General features: G+C 37.7%; 4 protein-coding genes across 15 annotated transcripts; 3 read left to right on the plus strand and 1 right to left on the minus strand.

Moving 5' to 3' along the window:
* Positions 1-470: 470 nt before the first annotated feature.
* On the plus strand, positions 471-7,811 carry LOC18100681 (peptidyl-prolyl cis-trans isomerase CYP95). 6 transcript variants are annotated; one of them, XM_024603281.2, is made up of 15 exons: positions 472-608; positions 1,119-1,247; positions 1,358-1,412; positions 1,650-1,738; positions 1,860-1,909; positions 2,026-2,050; positions 3,033-3,071; positions 4,017-4,134; positions 4,249-4,376; positions 4,579-4,891; positions 5,111-5,223; positions 5,580-5,790; positions 5,879-6,796; positions 6,931-6,999; positions 7,206-7,811. In XM_024603281.2, the coding sequence occupies exons 8-15, from the start codon at positions 4,061-4,063 to the stop codon at positions 7,528-7,530; spliced, it is 2,151 nt and encodes a 716-aa protein (XP_024459049.2). In that variant the 5' UTR covers positions 472-608; positions 1,119-1,247; positions 1,358-1,412; positions 1,650-1,738; positions 1,860-1,909; positions 2,026-2,050; positions 3,033-3,071; positions 4,017-4,060; the 3' UTR covers positions 7,531-7,811. The 6 variants fall into 6 exon arrangements, with proteins under 6 accessions (XP_024459047.2, XP_024459049.2, XP_024459044.2 ...); XM_024603279.2 differs by lacking the exon at positions 1,860-1,909 and having other exon boundaries at positions 471-608; positions 5,891-6,796; XM_024603276.2 differs by lacking the exon at positions 1,860-1,909.
* Positions 7,812-7,964: 153 nt separating this feature from the next.
* LOC7471578 (U-box domain-containing protein 10) lies at positions 7,965-10,943 on the plus strand. Of its 2 annotated transcripts, none has more exons than XM_052453692.1 (2): positions 7,965-9,652; positions 9,813-10,943. In XM_052453692.1, exon 2 carries the CDS (start codon positions 9,880-9,882, stop codon positions 10,804-10,806), a length of 927 nt encoding a protein of 308 aa, XP_052309652.1. In that variant the 5' UTR covers positions 7,965-9,652; positions 9,813-9,879; the 3' UTR covers positions 10,807-10,943. The 2 variants fall into 2 exon arrangements, with proteins under 2 accessions (XP_052309652.1, XP_024459543.2); XM_024603775.2 differs by having other exon boundaries at positions 7,965-9,254.
* Positions 10,944-14,184: 3,241 nt separating this feature from the next.
* On the plus strand, positions 14,185-19,098 carry LOC7471579 (uncharacterized). Of its 5 annotated transcripts, none has more exons than XM_024604393.2 (10): positions 14,185-14,336; positions 14,983-15,082; positions 15,177-15,291; positions 16,300-16,336; positions 16,491-16,560; positions 16,768-16,872; positions 17,666-17,816; positions 17,944-18,026; positions 18,444-18,537; positions 18,636-19,098. In XM_024604393.2, the coding sequence occupies exons 2-10, from the start codon at positions 15,052-15,054 to the stop codon at positions 18,721-18,723; spliced, it is 774 nt and encodes a 257-aa protein (XP_024460161.2). In that variant the 5' UTR covers positions 14,185-14,336; positions 14,983-15,051; the 3' UTR covers positions 18,724-19,098. The 5 variants fall into 5 exon arrangements, with proteins under 5 accessions (XP_024460161.2, XP_002308652.4, XP_024460162.2 ...); XM_024604394.2 differs by lacking the exon at positions 14,185-14,336 and adding an exon at positions 14,343-14,502; XM_024604395.2 differs by lacking the exon at positions 14,185-14,336 and adding an exon at positions 14,347-14,472.
* Positions 19,099-19,758: 660 nt separating this feature from the next.
* On the minus strand, positions 19,759-25,883 carry LOC7471580 (CRC domain-containing protein TSO1). Of its 2 annotated transcripts, XM_024604390.2 has the most exons (12): positions 25,619-25,883; positions 24,510-24,664; positions 23,866-24,415; positions 23,687-23,737; positions 22,369-22,973; positions 22,179-22,250; positions 21,899-22,082; positions 21,722-21,820; positions 21,551-21,617; positions 21,051-21,216; positions 20,215-20,956; positions 19,759-20,122 (listed from the first exon to the last, which is right to left on the minus strand). In XM_024604390.2, the coding sequence occupies exons 1-11, from the start codon at positions 25,718-25,720 to the stop codon at positions 20,239-20,241; spliced, it is 2,769 nt and encodes a 922-aa protein (XP_024460158.2). In that variant the 5' UTR covers positions 25,721-25,883; the 3' UTR covers positions 19,759-20,122; positions 20,215-20,238. The 2 variants fall into 2 exon arrangements, with proteins under 2 accessions (XP_024460158.2, XP_024460160.2); XM_024604392.2 differs by lacking the exon at positions 23,687-23,737.
* Between the last annotated feature and the right edge of the window lie 336 nt (positions 25,884-26,219).

Below are 26,219 nucleotides of genomic sequence, written 5' to 3' on the forward strand. Positions count from 1 at the left end.
GGGTTGACCCGGGTTGACCCATAAAACCCGGGTCCTGGCCCCTTGGCCGGGTCAACCCCGGGCCGGGTTTAATAACTATGGTCCGAAGTCCTAAGAAAACTTTGATGGATTATGGGCTTTTATAACTTATAATGGACTTGATTGCTCTTCTGCTGTACCTGCAATTGACTGGGCTGGCCCAGGCAAGCCAGGCCTTTTAAAAAAAAATACAGTACTAGCAGATATTCTAAGGGCAAAGGGAAGAAAAAGAAAAAACAAGAAAAGCTTCAAAAGAAAACTTCTTCAACTTCTTGGGTCCTTCTTCGTGGAATCGGAATTTTTTTTTTTTTTTAGTGTAATAATTATGCTCAATTACCTTAACTCTATGGTTAAAACCTATATATAAAAAACGAACAGAGACATCACCCACTTGGTCGGGGACAAATCCGTCATTTTAAAAAGCAAGCGCCATTTAAGACACGAAACTCAATAAACCCCGAGGGTAACACTGTAATTTAGCAAGTAATTAGAAGGAGCTAGTCTCTCCTTGTTTAGTAGCAGCTCCTCGCTCTTGTTTTTATAATCTCATCTCTTCACACTCACTGTTTCTGTGGCTCTGCGTCTCTCAGGTAAATAATAAAACCCTAGCTTTCGTTTTCATTTCTCTCTATTTATTTTTATTATGATTTTTATATTTATTCCCCTTGTTTTTTTACTCCATCTTCTAATTCCCTTGTCTGATCTAACACGCCCTGTCAAATTTTGAGCCGTGATTTTTTTTATTTAATTTTTGTTGTTTTTTTGGTAGATTTTATAATTAGTGATTTCTTAGATATGATTTTTTTTTAGGTATTGTCTTTTTTTTTTTCCACTCCTAATTTGCGGGCATCTAGCTAGGGTTTAAGGTTTTTTTTTTGGCTAATTAGAGTTTTGCACGAGTACTTGCTTTGTTGAGATTTTTTTTTGATGTAAATTAGTTAAGGTTGTAGAGAATGGAGCTACTGTTTTGGTTCCAGGATGATGAATTTCTGGCGGGTTTTGTTTATTGTTAAAATTGACTCTAGATCTACTGGAACGGTCGATGTGGGCTTAACTCAATGTTTTTTTGTAAAGATGGTAATGTGTTACTTGGGTATCAGGTTATTGGTTATGGTGGCTTGAGTTTGTGATACTAGTAAGTTATGGAGAAGAAGATGGCGAAGAAGAACCCGTTGGTTTTTATGGACGTGTGTATTGATGGCGATCCTAAGGAGAGAATGGTTTTTGAGGTATCATCATGTTTCAAGTTTCAACCTTGTAGGATGGATGATGAAATACCTGTACGTTGAGTGTTGTTCTTGCATTTTTATTAATTTGTCCATGATTTTTTGTTCTGCAGCTTTTCTTGGATATTGCTCCCAAGACTGTAGAAAATTTCCGTGCTCTGTGTACAGGTAATAGTTACATGCTATAGTAGTCTTTGTAATGACTTGTCTTGTGATGGTAGTGCTGTCTCGTGTATCATTTATTTATCCTCAATTGATGGTTTTTCATCTTGATCTGGATGGGAATACCTTCTTTTCAGCTATTGTGGTTTTTAGTTTGTATTTGAAGGTTGGTTCAGTAGATTTTAGAAATTGAAGTTTGTATTCGTTTGTTGCTTTTCTGATGTTTTCAATCTTTACACTCAGGGGAAAAAGGAATTGGTCCTAAATCTCAAAGACCATTGCACTACAAGGGATCCTTTTTCCATCGCATCATTAAAGGTTCCATGGCTCAGGTTTGTTGGTCTGTCTGGTGTACATCTAGGTTTTTCTTACATAGGTTTGATTAGTTTTCTTGTTTGAACATGGCCTAGAGGTGGTCCATCTTTTAGTCAGTTACCCTTGTTTATGCTGTAGGATTACAGGGCTGATGGTCACGACTGCATTTCTTGTGATGTAGTTTTAAGGTTGTACTTACTGAGTTGTCCATCCTCAAAATTTTACTATGCTTCACCATGCCCACCCCATTTTGTAAAAATAGTTTTGCTAATTGGTGGACTAAGATCTTGTGTTAATCTTGCAGGGTGGTGATATTTTGAAACGAGATGGTATGTAATTCTTTTTCTGGCCATTAATCTTTTTTTTTTGTTTCATGCAGTTTATGATTTTTCATGATGCATGAATTTGAAATTATAACCTTAATTGTTTTAACAATTCTTAAGTTATTCATCTAATTATAGAATTTCTGCTACCCCTTAATTTTTTTTCCTTCAAATCTAGGGAAAATCAACCAATTTGCCCTTATACTTAGAAGCTAATCTCCAATTAATCATGGAACTTTTAATTGCATCTATTTTACACTTGAACCGCCATAAAATCGCAATGATGAACTTTTGCTAGTGAAATCTGTTAAACTTGGTTTTGTGTCCTGTACGTGCTTCTTCCCTGATAATTAATTGGTTTAGTTGCCTTTAATAAAGGGGCTCTGCCACATGCATTGGGTGAGAAAGTTTTTCTTTAGCCACTTGATTGTTTAATCTAAATGGGTTTCTGTCAGTTTCTGTTTTATTCTTGGATAAAAAACCTTTCTATCTCAAAAACTCAAATCTCCATTTCCACGTCTCTGTTGGAATTGAGATTGGGATGGTAGAATTTAATAAACTTCTCTAATAGAAGTCTGTATGGATATTTCCTCTATGCCCTAGATGTATCATGGATGCAATTGATAGTTTAGAGGGTAGTTTGAAGGGTAGGTCCAAAGTATGAGGGTAGATTGATAGAATTTTTTCTGAAATTTATAATATTTTATAGATTTAAAGATGTAAAATCTTGTTTGTTGTAGTGATTACCAATTGTAAGACAGTAAGTTTTGGCCTAGGGATGATACTATGGTCTATAACATAACTCCTATGATTTGCCCCTAATACATTGTCTGAAATCAAAGTTCTCTTATAATTAACGTGTTTAAGCTTTTATGCAAGATAAACAAGCAATCAGAATGAAACATGAGTTTAGATTTTCAGGGGATAGAACATCCTGAAATGTTTTTGCTCTTCAAATTCTTAACTATTTTGTTTTCCTCTCATGCAGGGACCTTTGGGGAGAGCATATATGGGGGCAAGTTTCCAGGTGAGAATACTTGAAATCTTATGTTCATGTTGATTCCTGTTGTGAGGTTAATGTTATAAATTTTGTGAGTACAATTGAGAAATTGTGTATTATATGCATCATGCCAATAGAAATGAAATTATCATTTGTGCATACACTTTGACAAGGGGTGTTGATAATGCCAATCCATATTGTTATAATATCACTCAGCTCAACAAAGTCATTTAAACTTGTAATTGTGGTACTGACTGGAGTGTCATTATCAATTATGGAGTGGCAGTATCATTGGCCTTTTAACTATAGGTTAAAGGTGTCCTCAATGGGGGTATACTGAATGTCAAATGGCATGTCTTAAAATGTATGAACGGCTTGCCCCCAAGGTCCAAATGTTTCTGAATCACGTTTTATAGGTACTTTTTTTATGCTAGCTTATCATATATCTTTGTGCCTACAACTTTGGAGTTTTTGGTTTTTCTTTGTGTCTTATTTTAGAGGCAATGAAGGGTCTGAATTTGAAGATTTGTTTCAGATAGCAAAACTATGCTTTGCTTCTCTGTCTCTTAAGGATAACACCCCCTCTTAGAAACAATTCTAATGAAATAGTGCAAATATTAAAGCTGGCACTGTTATTTGGCAGGCTGAATTTTTTTTTTGGACATATCATACACTCAACCCCAGTTTATTGTTCCTAACTTCCTATAACAATGACCGAAGCAGTTTGATGTTTGTTTAGAGTGCTGAAATGTGAGAACTCAGATTCTGCTTTGCACTTGGTGCAATAATTTCACCGCATTCATGTTTGGTCCCCAGTGCCATTGAGCAGCCTGGGATCTACCAGTCTTGCATTGTCTATGGGACTTGCATTATAATTTTATCTTGATTTTCTGGGTTGCTACATTCATGCAGCAAGTTAAAGTGATACTCATTTCAATGTGGTAACAAGTGGTTTTTGTGGCGCTATTGCAGACGAGTCTCCAAAGCTAAAACATGATGAACCGGGTCTTCTGTCCATGTCAATTGCCGATCGTGATGCTTTAGGCTCTCAATTTATTATTACCTTCAGGGCAAATCATCATCTTGACAGGTTTGTTACTTAGGAAGCATGTCAATTCTTCGAAGTTGATACCCTTATTTTCACTCCCTGTTTGATGTGTCATAACTTCTATGATTTACAGTGCTTGTGGATTTTATATGACAGGAAGTATGTAGCCTTTGGGAAGCTTGTGCAAGGAGATAAAGTACTGAAGAATATTGAAGATGTGGGTGATGAAGAAGGGAGACCCACTGTAACAGTGAAAATAATCAACTGTGGTGAATTTATAGAGGGTAAGAAATTTATAGTCAACATGTGTGACAATATGTGTGACTTTGTTGCTGGGCCTGTTTTATTTGGTTTTTAGAGATCTGATGAGTGTCTAAGGAATACTTTCTTTCTTGTTTCCTGCTCTTTCTGTGTTATCCATTTTATTTAACATGATGTGCGACTGTTTTTTCACAAGTTTTACTTTCAATGTCATTTTTTCTGCAGACAAAAAGAAAGTAAATAAACTGAAAGTGGAAAAGCACAAGAAATCTTCTAGAGACAGAAAGAGGAGGAGGAGAAACTACCTGTCCGACTCGGAGAGTTCATCTGATTCTGATATGGAATCAACGGAATCTGATAGTGATTCTGACTCCCTTTTGTCCTCATCATCTGACATTAGTTCTTCAAGTGAAGATAGGCGCAAGAAGAGAAAGAGAACTTCTAAACGAGACAAACATAGACGTGGAAAAAAACGAGACAAGAGACGTGAAAAGAGGCGAAAGAGACGTGACAAGCGATCCAAACGTAGAACAAGAAGGTAGCTGCATTGCCATGATTTCTTAACTTAACCCATCGAAAGAAATCTGTGTCAATGTTACTTTAATGTTTTTATGGGAGTTAACTTCTTAGATTCAAGATTTCTGCCATTAACAAGGAATGATTCCAAACTGCTTTGATTACCCCTCTTCCCGCCTCTGCCAGAAAGAAATAAGTTGATCTTTGGTTTTTAATAACCTCACATTCTTTCGTCTCTTAGATCATCAGATAGTCTCACAGATGGTGAGAGTGAGAGTGAAACCAGCTCTGATGACGATGCTCTTAATGCTCAAGCAAAAGAGAGGAAGTGTAGAGACCCTTCTCAGAAAACTGGTACTGCATCTTGAAGTGATTCTATCCAAGTTTTTTGCACAGCTCCAAAATCACTGCAGAATGTTCGGAAAAGTTCATTTGATTTCTCTTGCTTCTTTATTTTGATGCATGTTGTGTATGTGTTATCTGCATAGTGCATATTGACTGTACTGGTTCTTTTTAAAATTAGCTATTAATTTGACGCTTGTATATCTGATGCTAACAATGTTGGAAGTGGAGTGAACTTTGTTTTCTCTTGAATTGCTGCCTTCATTTGTATTCTGTTTAAGTTTGGCATCATGGCCATTCTCCTGTGATGGTCATGTATTCTGCATTTAACAAATATTGGACTACTTGCTTTGTGTAATGTTGTGCAGCTGAGGGTCAGTCTCCTGTGGTTTTGGAGGAAGAAGTTGCCTCCCTTCCTTGTAAAAAGAGGGAGGAACCTGATATACTTGAAAAGGAAGATGGTGAATTCCCCAAGGAAAATGGATCTCGACGAAGTAATGGCATGGGGGCAGATGCTAAATCCTATGGAAGCGAAGATAGAGAACCCGATATCAGAGATGATCACCCAGTAAAATCCAGGTCTACTTTCCATTCTTGTCACACCTCAGTTATTCTTTATGCTTTCAGATTCTTCCAGGTCTGTATTTTATTGTAAGTTGATGAGCAGGAGCCAGAGCAGGAGCCAAAGCATGAGTCCCAAGAGGACCACGAGTAAGAGTATGAGTATTAGTCCCAGGAGGAGCCTGAGCAAGAGCCCAGATGTTAGTCCAAAGAGAAGCGTAAGCAGGAGTCGCAGTGCTAGTAGAAGCCATCCTCGTGTCTCACAGAGGAGTATCAGCAGGAGTCCTGTTAGAAGTGGCAGCAGCCAGAGCCCAGCTAGAAGTTTCAGCAGAAGTCCTGTGAGGACCAAGAAGGCTAGAAGCATAAGCACGAGCCCGGTGAGATCTCGGTCTCCAAGAAGTTTTAGCAGGAGCCCTGTGAGAGCACTTCCTCGAAGAAGCCAAAGCAGGAGCCCAGTGAGATCTCTGTCTCGATCATTGAAGAAGTCAATTAGCAGAAGTCCTTTAAGAGATTCTAGGAGGAGCATAAGCAGAAGCCTGGTTCGATCTTCCCGGAGAAGCATTAGCAGAAGCCCAGTTAGATCTCGGAGAAGCATAAGCAGAAGCCCGGTTCGATCTTCCAGGAGGAGCGTCAGTAGAAGCCCGGTTCGATCTTCCAGGAGGAGCGTCAGCAGAAGCCCGGTTAGATCTTCCAGGAGAAGCGTCAGCAGAAGCCCGGTTAGATCTTCTCGGAGAAGCATTAGTAGAAGCTCTGGTAGGGCTCCTTCAAGGAGAAGTGTTAGCAGGAGTCCAATTAGGGCACCAAGCAGGAATAATCGTCGCAGCTACTCAAGGAGCCCTAGCACACGTAGGGCAAGGTTTCCTGATCGAAGAAGTTTGTCAAGAAGTGTTTCCCCGGATGGGTCTCCCAAGCGCATCAGGAGGGGAAGAGGTTTCAGTCAACGATATGCTTATGCTCGGAGATACAGAACTCCCTCTCCAAAGCGTTCTCCTGTGAGATCCTTCCGTTATAGCGGGCGTGATAGGTACCTGGCAAGCCAACATCCTTTGATTTCTGCTCACCTTCTGTCTGATTTGTTTAAATCTTGTGAGCTATCCTGTTCAACTACATGATGTATTTTCTGAAATGACAATTGTCACTTTTATGATATGTTTCTAGATATTCCAGTTACCGAAGGTATTCTCCTAGGCGTTTTAGAAGTCCACCAAGAGGAAGAACTCCACCAAGGTCTGTGATCTACTTTGTTTTTTTGGCTAATTTCATTTCTTATTGGATTGTATAGTGATGCTGGAAATACAGTTTACATGGAAGTTGGAAGTGCCTTCCTCTTGTTTAATGGGATGATTCCAAAGAACTTAGTTCTGGAAGTACTTTATTTATACTTGTGCATTTTTCTGTCTTGCTATCTTAGTTTCTCTCTTTGACACTGTTAGCAGATATAGAGGGAGGAGAAGCCGTACACGAAGCCCATCTGTATCACGCAGCCCTCGTTATCGTAATCGTCATTATAGCCGCAGTGGCAGCCCTGTTCGCAGTCGTTCCCCAGTTGATGTGTCCAAGTCTCGTCTGTCTCCACGAGTTGCAAGGCAGAGGTCGCCGTCTAGCAGCCGGAGTCCATCAAAATCACGATCTTCATTGGATTCCCAGTCGCCAAAGCGACTCAGCAAAGACAGATCAAGGTCATCATCAAGGAGTCCCGGTGGGAAGAAGGGTCTGGTGTCGTATGATGATGGTTCTCCCGACTCTAGTCAAAGGTGAACTGGGTGAAAGACGTGATGTTGATGATATCCTTGGTCAGGACAAGCTTGAGCTATGTATCCTTCATTTTGAGAAGCTGTGTTTGACGATGAACTAGGGTCTTGTTTTTTCCCTCCCCTTCCAACTGGACCTAAATTGCTGTTTTTTTTTACCGGGGCAGATAATGTAGTCACATAATTTTCGTAGCGTGGTTTAGATTTATCTTTGGCGTGTTGCAAGGATATAGAGTAATAATTTATCTTATAAGGAACCTAGAATCAAGCTGCTGCTGGTTGTCCTTACTCTTTCCTTGTGTTTACTTGCTGAAAGTTGGGTAGAAGTGGAGGTGGGAGATAATTTATGTGCCATGGGTTGGAGACTTTGTTTCCGAAGCTGGAATTTTTGCGTATTCAAGATGCATCTGTTCTTGTGGAGTATTGTGGTGCCTGAACGAGCATGGGCTGTGATGCACTTGTGACTGCTGTCATTTAGTCTTTTTCTTTTCATCAACGATCATTTTGGCGGTGAAGTCTGCTCATGAACACCCTTAACGTTGGTACCAATTCTCACTATCTGTCACCATCTTTCCTATATAGAATTGCCCTGATGAAATTATTTTTTATGTAAATAATTTTCAACTGCATCCCAGACAACCTCTTCCCGGCTACTTTCGGTTGTCCTAGCAACCCAGTTAAAATGCAGGCCAGAAGCTTGAAGCCCTATTGCAATCTCCATTACTTACGAGAACGCCAGTTCACCTGTACCTCCGAAGCATGCAAAACCAACTGAATTGGGTTTCTTTGAATTAAGCCATCTCAAAAACTCATGTTCATCAATAGAGGCTTGCCTTCCCTTCAGCTTTATCATCTACGTTTCTGTTGCATAGTGAAACTGGTCCTTCATGCCATGCCTTTCTTCCACGACCTTTCTATAATGATCAGCATGAACCGGGTCAAGCTCGTAGAAACTGTCGACAACCAGTCCATTATTTTTGCAAATCTGCATCTTTAACGTTCTTGAAAACCTTGGCGAGGTCAGATTCATCATGTTTTTCATGATAAGGCACCTCCTTCCTTGTCACCTTGATATCACCACCAAAAAGGGTTCAGAATCCGATGATATTTTCTTGGGTGGCTCGTATAATCCTAGGCATTGATCAGTTTTTGAAGAGAAAACTAGTCCCCTCGAATTCCAAACCTAGCCGCAACATCAGTAGTCCAAGGAAAAAAACACGTCTGCAATAAGACAACCAGTTAATCAGGGTGGATTTCACCTAGTAGCCACTGAAAGAGTTCTTGAAGCATGGCAGTTGCCAGGCAAATCATAGATCGGGAAACCATCAAGTCCACATTTTCCCGCCCTCGTGGCAACCCGGCCTCTACTAGGAGATGTGATGGTCTGTACATGCATTCATTTCAAAACCCAAATCTTTGGTTCTCTGGATTGTTTTGGACAAGAGAGGCACGTTAAGGACTGGTGACTAGCTAGTCCTCGGGCCATGGGAAGCAAATACCTTGACCTTGTGACGCAATGAAAAACAGGTTGAATTACAAGAGAAAAGGTTGTGATGGGTTAGTCTTTTCAGTTTGGTAGGCTTACTAGGTGAGCTTGGAGCCAACTGTTTTCATGGTTTCTGTGCTGATCCTTTTCTGTTCGCCACTGCTCCAATTTCAAGGATTGTCGATTGTGCTCTGCGTGATCTTCGATGCAAATGTAGAAATATATTTTGGATTAAAATCACCGAGGTATTAAAAGATTTTCTTTTTGTTTAAGGATTCTGATTTTCTTTTCTTGTTAAGGTTGGTTTCTGACCAAATTAAAGAGTTGTAAATCTTCTAGAAAGACAGAACACATCGGACTTAATTTTTAGAAATAATATTACGAATTAGGATTCCTGGTGCGCTAATCCTTCTGTCAAACTCTGTCTTTTTTATTGCTGTCTTCTTTGTTTTTGTGCTTCCATCTACATCATATTTGCCATCTTACTTGTGCTTACTCTTCTTGTTCGTTCAATAGGAAACCATTTTTAGCTTTTGAAATCCTCCCAGCCATTTGTTGGTACTGTAAAAATATGATTAGCCTGTTTTCTTGTGTTTGTCCATATCAATGGATGCTTTTAGCGGTACGACCACTGGTGTCCAAGGTAAGAAAATAATTATTCTGTGATGTAAGCTATGGGATTGTCGAAACAATGCTGCTAAATTGCAGAACTGATAATACAACAAATGGAGATTTTTCCAATGCTATTAGACATTGGAAATTTCTATTATTCTGACTTGATCGTTTGCCTCATGATTATATAGTTATGTTGAGGATATCAGCTATGTGAACTTTGAAATTGCTGCTGCCTCTTGGAAGACTAGTAAAACCATGTCAGCAACCAGGCTGCGTGAAACCATTACTGAATGCCTTGCTGATGTTCAGTCAGACTCCGTTGATGCTCAGCGGAAAGCTCTGCAAACCCTAGCTGCCCTTACCAAGGTCAGTCCCCAGAACAGGAGCTTGCTTGCACAAACAGACGGTGTCGTATCTACCCTTCTTACCCTGACCAAAATCTCCTCCTCTATCATCAGAATCCTTGCGTTATCCATTCTTTTCAACCTCTCCCTGAACCCTGATCTAAAGTGGAATCTTGCAGATATGGAAACCATTCATCATCTCAATTCAATAATTCTCTCAGCAAGTTCCCCTGAAATCAACCGGTTAGTTTGCTCTTTGATTTGCAGCTTAGCGATGCTAGACAAAAACAAGGCCAAGTTTGGGGTGGCAGGTACTGTCCAGGTGCTGGTTGGTGCTATTTCAGGACCTCGTTGTCCTGCCTCTCACCATCTCCTTAGTTCCTTGGCTGAGCTTGTGCAGTTTCATGGGAATTGTACAGTGGCTGTCCGTTCAGGAGCAGTCCAAGTGCTCATTGGAGTAGTGGAGAGCACAGATGGCGAGGATTTGGCTGGGACTTCTCTTGCTGTTCTAGGTCACCTAGCTCGGTTCAATGAAGGATTGAATGCCTTAATAAGAACTGACCAGATCGTGAGTTCTATGTTAAATGTTCTAAGAGGGAGGTGCATGCTGAGCAAGGAAGGCGCAGCGGAGATTCTTCTTCGGCTTTTCGACGAAAGTGAAGGTTGCGTTAGAGATGCTTTCAGGCTGCCAGAGTTCTCGTCTGTCCTGGCTGATATTTCAGTGAGAGGATCATCAAAGGCACGCGAGAAGGCAAATCAGCTACTGAAGAAGATGGTGGATGCTAACCTTGATCCTTACACTGATGGGAATTCCCTGTTTCTCCCATGGTATCAATGAGGCTGATGAATAATAATCTTCTTTATTTGACAATTTATTTACCAATAATCTTGAAATCTTCAGCATCAGAATGCCTGTATAGCCATTAATTGCATAGTAATCCAACGATCATAGTCATAGCTATGGTGATAATAAAACGATCAACAGCTCAAGAATGTCAATTCGTTTTCCATTGATGAATGATTGAATTGCTCTCGTGTGGCCTGCATAACTGGATGAAATCAAAGGGCTTGGTTTCACGAGTCTGTACATTTTTTTAACAGGATCAAGGATGAAGGTGTCCACCACAGACAGCCTAATATTCTTGTTGTCCTCTGTTTCCTTTTCCTAGTAAAACGGTACTGGTTTTTTCTCGACAATATCAGAGGAACCTCTTCTAGCCCTAGGCCTTCAAGTGCTCATCATCATGACCAAGAAAAGGCAGGAATCACTCGAGATTTTCCCTCTCTTTTATGTTCTTGAACGTGATGCCATAAGCATTAGTAGGGGGCCGGCGTGGACTAGGATTAAAATAAACAAGGATATTTGCCCAACGGACACTTCTTGAGTCCATTGGGCAAATAAATTTCATAATTCTTTTGGGCTTTCATTTCATATCATAATTATTATATATCAAGAACATAAAGGGCTCGCACAATCCTGCAATCATAAGAAAATCCATACAATTTGCACCAGTCAACTTCCACCTTCATCTCTCCAAAACCCCACCAATATACATGATTTTATATTGATTTTTATGTTCAAATCTTGAAATCAATAAGTTATTGAATTAAGATTTGTACTAAATTAATATAAAAAGGTATATCTTTATAAAAAAATAAATCATACTGTAAGAACAGATTCGAGAATACTTCTTTATTAAATAAAAAAATTATTAAACATGATTAACATCAGGACTGTCAGCTTAAATAATACTATAAGCACTGTTATTTGGATTACTATGCAAGATACTTCACTCCTAATCGAGCCAAAGGAGATGGCATCAGCCTCTATGTTTTTTGTCTGCATATCAATGAATAGAAACTTGAAGACTTTTGAGCAAAAGAAAATCTGCTTTATATAAGCATGTTTGATATTCTCGTTGCAGTCTTTTTTTTTTTTTTTAATATATTAAAATAATATATTTTTTATATCAGCACATCAAAACGATATAAAAATACTAAAAAATAAATTAATTTTAAAAAATATTTTAAATTTTAACAAAAATACTTTCCAACCACCAAAACAAAAACAATATCTTAGAATTGTAGAATTGTAACCAAAGCTAGAGGATTTTGCTTCCATGCCAGTTATTCTCCTTCTAGTCAGTTGTGGGGCATGAAAAGAGTTAGACATCTTAAAAAGTTTGATTCCCTCTCCCTACCTAAAAAGATTCTAATGAGACTTGTTTTTGAATTATAATCTGTTTTTTAAAATGTTTTTTCTCATTATTAAAAGATATTAAATTAATATATTTTTAAGTATTTTTATATAGTTTTGATATATTAATGTTAAAAAATATATTTTTTAAAAACATCTTACATTTCCTACTGAATATATATTTAATATTTGTATTAATCATCCCTTTTGTTTTTTTAAATAAAATAATATTATTTTAATATAAAAATCTAATTTAAAATGAAATTTAATCTTAACTAGATCGAGTTTTATAACTATAAACACGTCATCGACGCAATATCATCACTGTATAAAAGTGGTATCTCCCGGCAGCTTGACATGTAAAATGGGAACACAATCTTCTTCCCTTTTGTTGCATTTTATCTCTCAGATGACATTTTCTTTTTGCTGAGGTTGATGACATGAGATTTGCTGATTGCATGAGACTATGAGAGTGGGGATACTGAATATTAGAGGGCATCAGCTTTTTAAAATAATAATAAAATAATAATAAATAATAATAAAATGGTGTGAGCCAAAGGAATTCCAACATGGCAGACAAGACATCAATCTCACGTACATACTTCTACTTCCCTAACGTGATGAGATCCAGCTGAGGCCTGACCCATCACTCGTGTTCGAAAGGAAAAGGATATTAAAGGATGCTCCTTTTTTTATTTTTATTTTTTTATTTTTCGGGATGGCACAGTGATTTGATTGGAAAACAGCTCAAAAGTTGGTACCCATTTTACTTTTATAAATTGTTGCTTTCATTTCAAGTAAATTAAAAAAAAAAATCTCATGAATAATGAATAGTTTAAACTTTAGATATGAAATACTGTTTGTGAGTATGATTGTGATTGTTTTTTAAAGTATTTTTATGTTGAAATATATTAAAATGATATTTTTTTATTTTTTAAAAATTATTTTTAAGATCAACGCATCAAAATAATCTAAAACATACAAAAAAAAAAAACAAGCGTTATACTAAAATATAATTCAAATTTTCTACAATGAAAAAAAGAAAAAGCTAAAACGATAATAAATTTATCTAAAAATATGAGTCATTAACTCAATTGTTTTTAATACGGAATGTAATCATAATATTTATTAAAACTTCAATCAAAATATATAATTTTTTTTATAAATAAAAACGGGTTAAAAAACACCCTTGATTTTACAAGAAAATATAGACTAGAATACATAAATTCTTTACCATACACAAATATCCATTATTTTATTTTATGACAGGGTTTAATTAGTTTCTTTATTTTAAGAGTTTTACATGGTTTTTCAAGTCAATTTCATCTTCTTACCTTGGCTTATTCTTACGTGTTCTTGGTGGGGCATGGTGTTGCCCTAATAAATCAATCGCATGGTGAGAAATACAACTTTACCAAGTCGAAAAAACGGTGGCACTGAAAAAAATCATGCACAATCATAAATAATTCAATCATGCAATCTTGATATTTTCCGATGGCTATGGTTTATCATGATTTTTTTTTTACACGAAATATCCTGTCTTTCATGATATATATATATATATATATATATATATATATATATATATATATGCATTAATAAATTAATAATCTCGATTAAATATTATTCTTGTTTAATTTGAGTTTAAACTTGACTTTATTAATTAATAGATTTTCATAATCTAATTGATTTATATAAGTTTAATTGTATTATAAAAAAAAACTTGATTTGATCATAAATTATGTTAAAATTTAGATCCAATCAATCTAATCTTAAATTAGATGATTTGATGAAACCGATTAATTAATACCTTAATCAATATTTTGTGCATAAAATTGCTTATATGCTAAATTAATTAATATCTCTTACTAGCACCTTGGTTTAAACATAAAATCTTCATTTTGAGAAGCTTACTTCCTGATCTAGAGGATTATTGTCCAAAAAAATATTGCAGTGGAATGGATGTGTAGATATGCTAGAGGGGCAATTTGGTCATAGAAATAGGGGTTGCCAGAAAACCATAAGACCATTGATATTTTGGACGCATATGTGCTTTGGGGGTTCCACTGTCAATGTGAACAAAGCAAACAAAACAAAGGTTGTAAGAGAGAAAGAGGAAAGTGAAATTTGAAAAAGGCCTTATGCTTTTAAGGGTTTTATTCCTAACACAGGTTGGTGCCATTGAAAAGCTTAAACCCCACATTTCTATATTCAATATTATTATTGTTTTTTCTTTTTTTCTTTTTTAATTCAGATCTTCATAGACAGACATGTAACGAGCAAGTTCACGGTGAAACTAAGTTGAAGGTTTCAACTTCAAGATTTGTATGCTAATGGGTATCCATTAAGCACTTAAAAAATTGAAAAAGATGGGTTCTTTTTGTTTTCTTGAAATAATAAGGGAAATATTTGCTATTTGTGGTTATGTTTGTATATGTTCCTGGGTTGCTATAGTTGAAATACTTTATTTGTCCACTGTCCACAAAGAATAGATTCTTGATGTCTTTGCATTGCTACCTTGAAGTCTTTGTTAGCTCATTTTCAGCATCTATGTGCTAATTTGATCTGTGTGGATTCGTTGTTCATGAAAGGCTGCTGCTTTTTTTATATATATATATTATATTTCTTGTCACTTTCTTTTTCTTCTTTTCTGGGGTGCCTTTCACTTTCTGGTTGTTTCTTTGTGGAAGTTTTGAGGCAGTGTATAACTGGTGCAAGTAAGAGGTGTTGATGTGGATTAGGGGGTTATATTCCATCTTCACCCTCTTATATGGTTATAAATAGAGGTGTGGTCAATTTTGATTTTATTCATCGCAGGAACTCAAGAGCTCAGCTTGAACATTCATAAAAAATCCTGCTCAGTTTAAGTTTGTTTGGTGGAACATAATGAGCTACAATACCTCCGCTGCAGGATCTGGTTAGTCTTTGTTGCCATTCTTGTTTATGGTTTGTGTGTGAGAGGGTCGTGTGCCTTTAGTTATTTTTTGAACTCATCAATTTCAACATTTCAGGCAGTAGGAATACTACAAGAACATTTGAGTTTGGAAGGACCCATGTGGTGAGGCCTAAAGGAAAGCACCAGGCCACTATAGTTTGGCTGCATGGCCTTGGTGATAAGGGCTCAAGGTGATAATGCTAGCTTTATTCCGCGAACTGGTGCTTTTATCGCTGTTAATTTTTTTTCTCTCTTATTGGTTTCCATATGAAACTTTTTTAGCTGAAGAACTCACTTTTCATGCTGGTTTCTTGATGCAATTGGAAGTTGATTGTTTCTTATCAGAAGCAACTTAGATAATTGTCTATTGTCTGAATTGTGGATTATTTGAATGTGCATGGAATGGCAGCTATCAGGATTAGGACCACCAGTTTTTTTCATAGCATCTATCAATATCACTAAGTGTGATCCTGCTTTATGAACAACACCTGGTGAAATTCTATTCTCTTTTTCTTGAGCATATGCCCTATATGAGAATGGACTTGTTCTCCTCCTACAAAACCAGAGAGAGAGAGGGGGTGGGGGGGGGGGGGGGAGAGGGAGAGGGAGAGTTATGGAATGTCAATATCTTGTCCTGTTCTGCTGGAGATTTTTGGCATTTGTTTAACTTCTTGAACTTTGTGTCCTTTTCCACAAGATTCTTATCATGATTGATTTGTTGGAGAGGGAAATTGTGCATGAATTGTTTAAACACGATTAGTTGTCCTTTTCTTCCATCTCCTCCATTGATCTAAGCTCAAAGCCATATGTGGATATGCCAAGGCTTAGAATAGGGGACCACTCCTGCACTAGCTTGTCCTTTCAATTGACTGAGAAATTATATTACTAATGATATAATAATGTTAATCATTTAATTGTCCATTTTTTAGAATATGTTTAGGGAAAATCAAGTATGAGATTGATAATGTCATATAATATGATCTATACTATTACCATTATTGCTGAGGCCCGGTGCTCAACTTTGAGGGTGGTCCCCAGATGTTGGAAGGTATTTCCCAAGTTATAATAAGATGCCTTCAAACTTCTTGAAGAGCTGTAATGACCCCTTTGCAATTGGATTTTGATGTGTTGTCGAGGGAGTTTGGAGAGTACCTTACGGTGACTGAATGAATTTCCCCCTTTTGTGCTTTGTTTTGCAGCTGGTCCCAGCTCTTGGAAACCCTTCCCCTTCCAAATGTAAGTATAATTATTATTATTATAAGTTGCTACACAGCTTCTACTTGCACACATGCATCACTGTATGCCATAATTCTTCCATGTTCAGAAAAATATATTTTTAGCAGACGAAAATAACTTAATCATATGGTTCTGTTTGAATTTGACGTGGCAGATTAAATGGATATGCCCAACTGCTCCAACCAGGCCAGTAGCAATATTTGGTGGATTTCCATGCACTGCTTGTAAGAACTACTTTGTGGATTTCTTTTTGTCCAGTTCACAAAATTTAAATGGCTGCAAGCTCTATTCACTTGTCTTGAGCTAACCTTGCATGAAACTAACCTGCAACTGTTTTTATGTATCCTGTCAAAATGAAAGTCCTCATTCATGTCTTTAGCTATAGTGCCAGTAGAGAAGATGGTCTGAATAGCTTATGTATCTCATTTCAGGGTCTGATGTTGGGGATATTTCGGAAGATGCCCCTGATGATTTGGAGGGGCTAGATGCTTCAGCAGCGCATGTTGCAAATCTTTTATCGACCGAGCCTGCTGATAGTAAGTAGCTTTTCAGTACCATTTAGCCGCCTGTCCTGGACTTAAGGGCTATTCATGGTCGTAAACTTAGAGAGGCTTCAGTAGATCAAAATGGTATTAATGTATTTCTCCAATACAAAGCTTGAACTAAAGGGTATACTTGAGAATATGCTGCAAACTCTTCCACTGTTGCTCTCTACTTTGGCTGTCTACGTGTCCTAAGGAGAGCTAAGAAGCTTACCAATCTTTCTTACATTGACAGTCTCATTTCTATGAACTTTTTAAAACCCTAGTGATTTATTTATTTATTCATTTGTTTGCTGTTGTTTTTTTTTTTTTTTGGGGTGGGGGGGTTGTCTTCAATTTTGTTATCTGAGCGTGCTTTGAGATTTGAGCAAAAGACCTCACTGTTTTCCTTATATGATCATCATGATATCTCAATCTGCAAATATTCTTATCACGCAATAAACTTCATCGTGCATCCATGAAGTTTTTGGTTTATTGGTCCTGTTGCATGTGGATTTGCCATGCATCACCAGGAAAAGGCTGTCAGATGCATTTTGAAATGTGCTCCACTTATTTAGTTGTATTTCTAGTCAGATTTGATAAGCTATGGACACACTACTTCGACCGAGGCATGAGAAGTCGGCTGGCTAAATGGAAGCATGTTTTCTTAAATTGCTTGGAAATATGGATGTCCATATTGATATGCCTGTTTCTTCTTAATTGCGCACTTTTTTTAGCATGTCAATGTTGAATACTGCGCCTTCAAGTAGCTCAGTAAGTAACCAGTGTTTTTATCATTGTTTTTCAGTCAAACTTGGTGTAGGTGGCTTCAGTATGGGAGCTGCAACCGCCCTCTACTCTGCCACATGCCACATTTTTGGGCAATATGGGAATGGAAACCTGTACCCAGTCAACTTAAGTGCAATTGTTGGTCTAAGTGGCTGGCTTCCATGTTCAAGGTTTGGTTTCAGAGTTCTGACGTGTGAACAGACATAAACACCTTAACCATGATTAGACACATGATAAAACATGAAATACAGGTGTTGGTTAAGCAATCTATTCAGAAAACTATTTCTTGTCTTGCAGGACCTTGAGGAACCGGATGGAAAGATCAGATGAAGCTGCAAGACGTGCAGCATCCTTGCCCATCTTGCTCTGCCATGGCTCAGGTATTGGCCTTCATCCCACAGGCCACCGGTTTGAATGCATTCATTTTCAATAAGGATATCTTCATTGAGAAGCAGATGGCAAGACAAGAACAAATTTTGCTATCTGCATTTCTAATAACTTTGGTAGAACATCATATTTGCATGTACTGTAAGAAAATGTGCTTGTTTTCAGAAATGTGTATGACTTGCAAATGATTTGTAACAATAAATCATAGTATACCATTTACATGAAGCTAAATTTTCTTATACTCTAAGAATACTTGAAATGGACAAACAAGATAATATTGTATGCAGTTCCAAAGAAGTGAACTCGCTGTTCTCTAGGCTTTTTAACTGCTGATTGGTCTTTTATAGCGTAATGGTGTAAGCCGCGTTTACTGAGCTATAGTAAGTTCATATCTAACTTTCTGGTCGCAGGTGATGATGTGGTTGCACATAAACATGGAGAGAAATCAGCACAAGCATTAAGTTCAGCTGGATTCCGTAATCTTACATTTAGAAGCTATAATGGGTATATCTATCTCCCACTAGGCATTATAGCATACCCAACTATATAAACATTTTGTTACTGGCACTAATAATAATAAAAAATGCTCTACTTCCATGCAGGCTTGGCCATTACACAATCCCTGAAGAGATGGATGAAGTTTGTAATTGGCTAACCACGAGGATAGGTCTCGAAGGGCCACGGTCTTAAAAAGAACTGTCAAAAAGAACTGTCAAGGAGCAAGGGTACACAGGGTTACAGAAGAATGTATAATGGATAGGAAAGGCATTCCAGAATATATGCATGGTGTGGGGTTTATGGTATAGCTCATGGTTTAATTCATTATTCCTCGATGTCATTTTCTTAAATAAACTCTTTTTTGTCTGTTGATTTTCTTTTTTGTTTGGGCTTCCTATCATATTCTGATGGCTAGCATGGGTTTTTTTTTAGTATTATTGGGTTTTTTCTCGTTTGCATCTAGAGAGTTGGAAAGGGGGACATGGATGATTCTTTCATGCTCTGAATCCAGGAAATTTTATGAGCTATTTGACTGAGAATAATGTATCTGTGAGGTTACCAGCATTAGATGGATTTCAGGTACAAAATAAGGGTTAGCTATGGGCTGGCTTCTCACTCTTTCCTGATGTATTGTTTCGATCATATCAAGAAGCATTTATAATGTCAAGGCCAGAGAAAGTTTCTTAATCAAATGTTCAATAAACGACTAACAATTCAAAACAATCTGACGAATAATGTTTTTCCAGTTTTCCTAAAGCCGTCTTTGAGCAAAGCATGGCTAAAAGTCAGCCCAAGCTCTCAAGGCCCAAATATATATATATATATGGGCTGAGGCAAGCATGACATAGCAAGGGCAGCTCGGAATAGAGGCTCACTGTTAAGTTTTGGGTTTCAAAGGGAATCAGGAATTGACCTCTTGACAATAACTGGCCCTGCATCAAGCACCATGCATTGGGCTTTAGTAAATTGCCATGGCAAGCTTGATAGAGCACAAAGGCTCACGAATCCAACTTGCACGGACAGATAAAAACTCTGACTAGGCTATGCATGTATGCAACTCTGTGCAAGCATGCAAGTTAATCAATCGATCATCCAAAATTCGGTTTTTGTAGCAAAACCAAAGGCCAAGTTCAAAACTATTTTTACCACGTAGAGAGCAGGAAGTAGTCAAAATGACTTGATAAGATTGGACATTAGAAAATCATTGTGAACTCATACGACTTAGGGTTAAGAGAATGGAAATTTTGTTTTTTCACTGGTCAACAAGGACAACCTTTAGTACTATCCACCAACCATTAATGAAATCCAATCGACAATAGACACATCTAATTGCATAACAGAGATACGAATTGGAGATGGAAAAGGAGCGGAGCAAAAAAAAACTGCATATGATGATGCCTGGCCACATCCCTAGCATGAGTCACGTATATTCCGAACATGGAGTCACTCGAAATACCTACTTAAGCAAGATTGTGACAATCAAGTATCAATTGAGAACCATACGAGGTCCTTATCCGAACCTGGCGCAAAATCAAAACCTCAGACCACAGCTGCATATGTACTTTCCTGGAATGAATTATATCCAACACCACTGCAATACAAAGGAGCACATTGGTCAATCAAGGATAAGAATATATATCAATAACGTTTTTGCAAATGGCAAGGAACATGAATAAAACTCACCTAAAGTGGCAAATGTCTATATTTCTAGTATTTCTGTTGGGTGCAATCTTTGGAATCGAGACAAGGAGTGAGGGGCGGGAAAGAAGGCACAGATTTCAAAATGAACTTGCGCCCGCGCCCACTTTTCAAGCCTGCTGAAGAGCTCGATTGAAACTCTCGAATGTGACTGTGAGGCGGAGAAACTCGCTTTTTATTAGGAGAGCTTGCTTTAACAGATGTGATAGGGGCAGAAGAATCCTTTAATATTTCGGGTGTGTCATCTTCCAGAATGTCATAAAGCCCACAATCAGAGTCCTGTGCTTGATTTTTTGTCTCACCTAACCGAGTCATTGGGGTAATTGGTGAACTGTACCAATGAAGAGAACTGCCAGATGAGAGACGAGCACTTCCAGGATACACCCGAGGTTGTGAAACATTTGCCTTGTCCTGTGTTTTAGACGAAGCCGAAGAAGCCATCATGATTGAGGACGGATTTGGCAGTGGAGTATGATCAGAGAAATCGGCAAGTTCATCAAATTGTGGTGAGAATTGGCCCGTTATTTCAGTAATGTTATAATCTAGTTCCTGGCCGTGGGAAACTATGTCGAGGGTTATACTTGTTTTTGGAAGCATGTCGTTGCCTTGTGAATTGCTTGGAGAACTTACGGATTTTGCATAAGATGGCAGCATAGAAAAATCAGACTCAGACGATAAGACATACCTACCAGGAAGGAGTCGGGATTTTGGTGCATCCTTTTCATGGCTAAGAAAAAAGGAACAGTTAGCTATTAAAACAACCTGGACTAAAAGATTCTAACCTCTCCAGAACAAATGCATCTTCATCAAAGAAATAGTACCTTAAGTACTCAAATGATGGTGTTGGTGGTGTGAGGCTGCGCAGATCGTATAGCTCAGTATGTAAAAATTTATTGTTTGCAACCATTTCCAATTTCTCATCAGCCATGCCTTCTAAACTTTCTTCATTAGCTCTGTTGCTTACTATTTCTTGAGTCATGGCATATTCTGTAAATATATAAACAAAAATCAGTCATCATTCCACCAGTAGAATAGTGATTTTCACTTCTATTTTTGGTGCATCCAAACATTTGTGACACAAAATATCTTTAGCCAAAATAACAAAAGAATTTGTATAACTTTCCAGATGTTATGTTGTCATTAGATTTAATCCCTTATAAAGCTGGGAGGAGAATCTACAAAGGCTGAGACTTGAATTTTCAACTATTTTTTGAATTCAAACCACAAATACTCCAAATTGGGCAAAATCCTATCATAATTTATGATAAACGATGGCAGCTAAAGAAATGAGGCAAAATTTAATTTCTGCATAATTCCTCACCTTCTTTCCTACCGTGGATATTTCTGCACCCTTCACATCGACAAGCATTGGAGCATCCGACATTAGCCTTTTAAAGTTTAAACATGAAAAGATAGAAAAGTTAGAAATATTGAGAAATGGATAATTGTGACAAAGGTGATGACAAATTCAGATATTGACAAATTACTGCACCTGATAGCATTCACAATACTTTTTCACACACATTGACCTTTTGCAATTGCATCCTGTCTTATGCCTCCCTGAGTACGGTGTAAACAGGTCTACATCTTCCTGTGAAAATGCAAACATGATCACCAAATTCCCAGTCAAAAAGAAATTGCTAAAAATCCAAAAAAGATGGTTTGGTACCACATCGATTGCTTGAAACTCAGTCACATGCTGTACAATCTTTGGAGCGAAAGCAAGTGGATTACGTGATTCAATTTGTTGTCGTGTTTCAAGAACAGTATCTTCATATTCAGGCCTGTTAAAGCACCCCTGGCAAGCACAAATTGCAGCACAGTAGATTCCGGCTGCAAAACAATCACAGTATCTGGCCAAATAGGAGGAGAAAGTTAAAAAGAAATAATAATTTAAATAAATTACACATATGTGAGCATGACTACCAAGAAAACTTGAAATCACTCACAGTTTCAAACATTTAGTCTTCCTACAGTTGCAACGTTTGCAACCATCACCATCAGTGCTTGATGCTTTCTTCCTGGAGATCATAAGAAGTTCAGTGGTGCAACTTAGTTTGGAGAACAAACTACACGCGCGCGCGCATAGAGAGAGAGAGGGAACAAAAGTTGACGATGAAAATTATCACATAAACATGCCTTTTCTTCTTGGGGCTTGATGGGCTGAAGTCCTCAAAATTGCCAGCGTGCTCTGAACTAAATCTCCTCTTATTGTGTGGAGTTACCTGATGTTCTGGTGGCTGCAAGTTATTAAAAGATTCCATGTTGTGAAAAGACTCAGAAGTGGTAGAGCTTGTAGCAAGTGAAGCCTTAGTTTGGAGCACTCCATCTCCCGCAGTTAATGAGACTCTCTCAACTAAATTTGATAGTTTGGAGCAACTAATTTTGTTCTCCACTAAATGGTGGCTCATGATAGGTCCTGATGCACCGCTTCCCATTGGCAAAGTGTTGACAATGCTATTGAGATGCAAGCCAATACCTGAAGGCTTGGAAACAGCTACGGGACACTTTCCACTTATATTAGCGGAAAACATAGCACTCATAGTTTGCTCCTTGTGGGAAGAGATAGTTAGCTCCACCTGAGATGAATCCAAAATCTCCAATTCTGTACTGGAAGCAGGTGATATTGAACCAAATAAATTGATTGCTGGATTTGGAGAATAGGTACCATCCTTTGTAGTTTCCTGTTGAGCTTGTTCAAACTGAAGGCAGCGTCTACTCATGCCACGTTGGAGCTGACTGACCTACATTTTAAATTGCAATTACACTGCTCAAGAAAGAAAATCCTACTAAATTTTGATTGCAAAAGAAATAATGAGGGCTACTAGTTTCATGATGATATGTGAAAGTGCGCAAATGATTTGCATTTAAAGTGGCATGACCCAAATTACATAAACCATGAGAGTGCGCATAGGGGGCATGTTTTTATCATGCAAGAATAGATTAAGATATCCATAGAAAAGTCATCATATGGACTCGCATGAGGAGAAGAATAGCTCAGCAAATCCAAAACCTTGAATGGGATAGATTATCTGTAGAAAAGTTTTTCTTCCATGTACACTTCAAAAACACAAGAAGAATCACCACAAATTTCCTTTATCAGCCTTTTCTAGCATGCCCATCCACAGTCATCACTCTTCAAATGTTAGACATTGGCAAGCTCCATGAATTTAACTTTATTCCTATTAAACGGGAGAGGAACATTGGAGTAGAACGTGATTCATCAGATCTTCATAATTAGGAAAGAGTGCAGTTCCTAAAATCGTGATTAAGAAGCACAACCAAAATAAAGCCCGCTACTGATAACAATTTTTCATTATAAATTCTTAGTGGCTATGAATTTAACTGACCAATGAAATGAAAAAAAAAATCTCATTTGAAATGTGCATGGTCTATCAGCCTCTCTGCTCTTTGGAAATAAACTTGGAAGATGAATTTAAGATAAAACTTTTTATACCTCTGAACCATTATATGTTATGAGTTGAATAGGTTCATGTGGATGAGCAACCTGAAAAGGAAGTAGTTGAGTGAAAAAGTAAACCTTAAACATTACAAGGCGAACATTCTCATCTTTTCACAACAGGGTTCACACGTTCTATTCCTAGTTTCACAAAAGAAAATAAACGCTGTTATTACCTGAGCCCCTGAAGTGTAGCATTGTTGCCTAGAAGCATGGTCTACAAGCAAGTCAGACCCAAAATTTGGGCAAACATGAGATGGTTGTTTGGCAAGGCTTCCCTCCTCTTTAATCTTTTCCATCTTATTTTCAGATGTTGGCTGCTCCTTAGGATCCTCTCCATCTTGCTCAGGCCTGGCCTGAGACACCTCCCCTTTCGTCCCCTTATCATTTATGTCATCAGATTCTACTATTTTCAAGTTGGTTAAATTACTTTCTGATGACTGAAGTGCATCATCAGATTTTTTCACGTTTGGGTTTACCAAATTAACAGAGTCTGCACAATCTGCATCCACAGGATCAGATAAGTACTCATCAACACAGCCTGAGGAGCTGCCAGGTTGGTCTTGTTCAGAGTTATTGACATTGTCGCTTGTTTGGGAGTCAACAATCAGATTGCTAGTCAAACAGATGCTCGATTTCCCCATATCCTCCGGACCATCAATAGATTTCTTGCTTCCATCGTCAATCTTAGATGTTTCTGCCCCAGATATCTGAGGATATTGAAACCTGGGAAAGCAAAAAACTAGTCACGTAAACAGTCTTCAAACCTTAATTCAAGCCCTTTAAAACTGTAAGAACAGTGAAATCTAGAATCTCAAACCTTCGCAAGAGATTTATTTGACGGTCTGATGCTGTATGTGGTGACTTGAAGACAAGTGGAGGGGAATTGATTCCTAGGAGTCCATGTGCTACATGTGCAGTGTTGACAGGCTTAATAGGCGATAGATTGCTTATGTAATTAGAAAATGGGGATTCCTGGAAACAGAGGAAGCAAAGTACTCAGGATATCCACAAATTTCCCTTTTTCCAATTGGGAACATCCACGATTCTTGATAACATGCACAAGAAACTTTCTGGAGAACCCTCCATTTTCATAACACAACAGCGCATCTAACAATATTAAAGCAAAAATAAAACTAACAGATACCAATCACTCACCCACGACTTGAAGGGTATAGTTATTAAAATAGAACAGGAGAAAATCAAAATCTTGCACTTTCCACCAATTGTGGTTCCAAAGGGAATTTCAACTCATTTACACACCACACAGCAAAAACAATGCGAGTAATACTAATAATTACAGCCTTCGGATGTATTTTCTCTTTGACTGGTTTTTATTAACACCTGATACATTAAGGAACCATAATCTCTACACAGGTTCCATACATCCCCATATGCTTGAACAATACTAAATGCCTTAGTTCAGAAACGAAAACATGTTTGCAAAAAGCACATAATTCAATACATTACTCCATCCTTAAGCCAATAACCCACCAATGCGACTTCAAAACCTACTACAACAACACAAAATCCTCATCACAAAGTCTACAATTCAGATTAACTATATATCTTCAACTACGATCATGGATTACTCGAATGGAATCATTTTTTCCAAGCTAACCACATATCTTCACCAGCAGGAAAAAGAAACACCCTTAAAAATCATTAAAAACAACGAAGCAACAGATTGCTAAAAAAATAAACAAAAGCAGCCCTAATTTTAAGCCCTTTCACAAAATTGAACTAAAACAAATCACAACCAGATCCTTAAGAAACACACAAACGCAATTAAACCAAACAAAATTCCTACAAAAAATTAAAAAAAAAAACCCTAAGATGGTCACACTGTATTGTAAGAAACCAGCAAGCATAAACACAATTAGGCAAGAAACTCAAAAATGGAGTGAATTAATTAAGAAATGAAATTACTTGAACTGGGGGAGAATCTGATAAACTAACGGTGGTGGCAGTGGCGGAAATGGTGGTTGTTGTGGTGGTGGTGGTGGTGGTGGTGGTTTTAGGAGAATCCATGAAATGAAACCCTAATTTTGATAACCCTGGAAATCAATTGCTGCATTTTAGTTTTTTTTTTTAATCTGCTCCTTTCAGGGTGAAACTAAGAGTAGAAAAAAAATTGTATTTACTTTTTTCCTATTTTTAATTTTGATGTTATTTTGGGGGGGAAGTAAAGATAAAAAGAAAAATAGAAAAGAGACGTAGGCTAATGACGCGGCTTTTTAAAAACAGAGCGGGAAGTTTTTTCACATGCCTTTTTGGGCCTCACTTGTTTTGGGCTTGTTCTTAACGGGCTCCATTTGTATTATACTGAAAAGGCAATAAAGCCCGATTTGATAAGTAGGGGACCGTCTCCTTCTCTCAGGTACTTGGTGTTACGGCAGTTTGGAAAGTCGGTGGCAGTTTTCCACAGTGTCTTATGTGGGGGGAGAAATAGTCGGAAGAAAGGGACACGTGTCTTAAATTGTGCTGGAACTTATTGATAGTTTTATATTGTAATTTTCACTCTTTTTTT

The sequence above is a fragment of the Populus trichocarpa genome, chromosome 6, assembly GCF_000002775.5.
Source record: "Populus trichocarpa isolate Nisqually-1 chromosome 6, P.trichocarpa_v4.1, whole genome shotgun sequence".
NCBI classification, from domain to species: Eukaryota; Viridiplantae; Streptophyta; class Magnoliopsida; order Malpighiales; family Salicaceae; genus Populus; species Populus trichocarpa.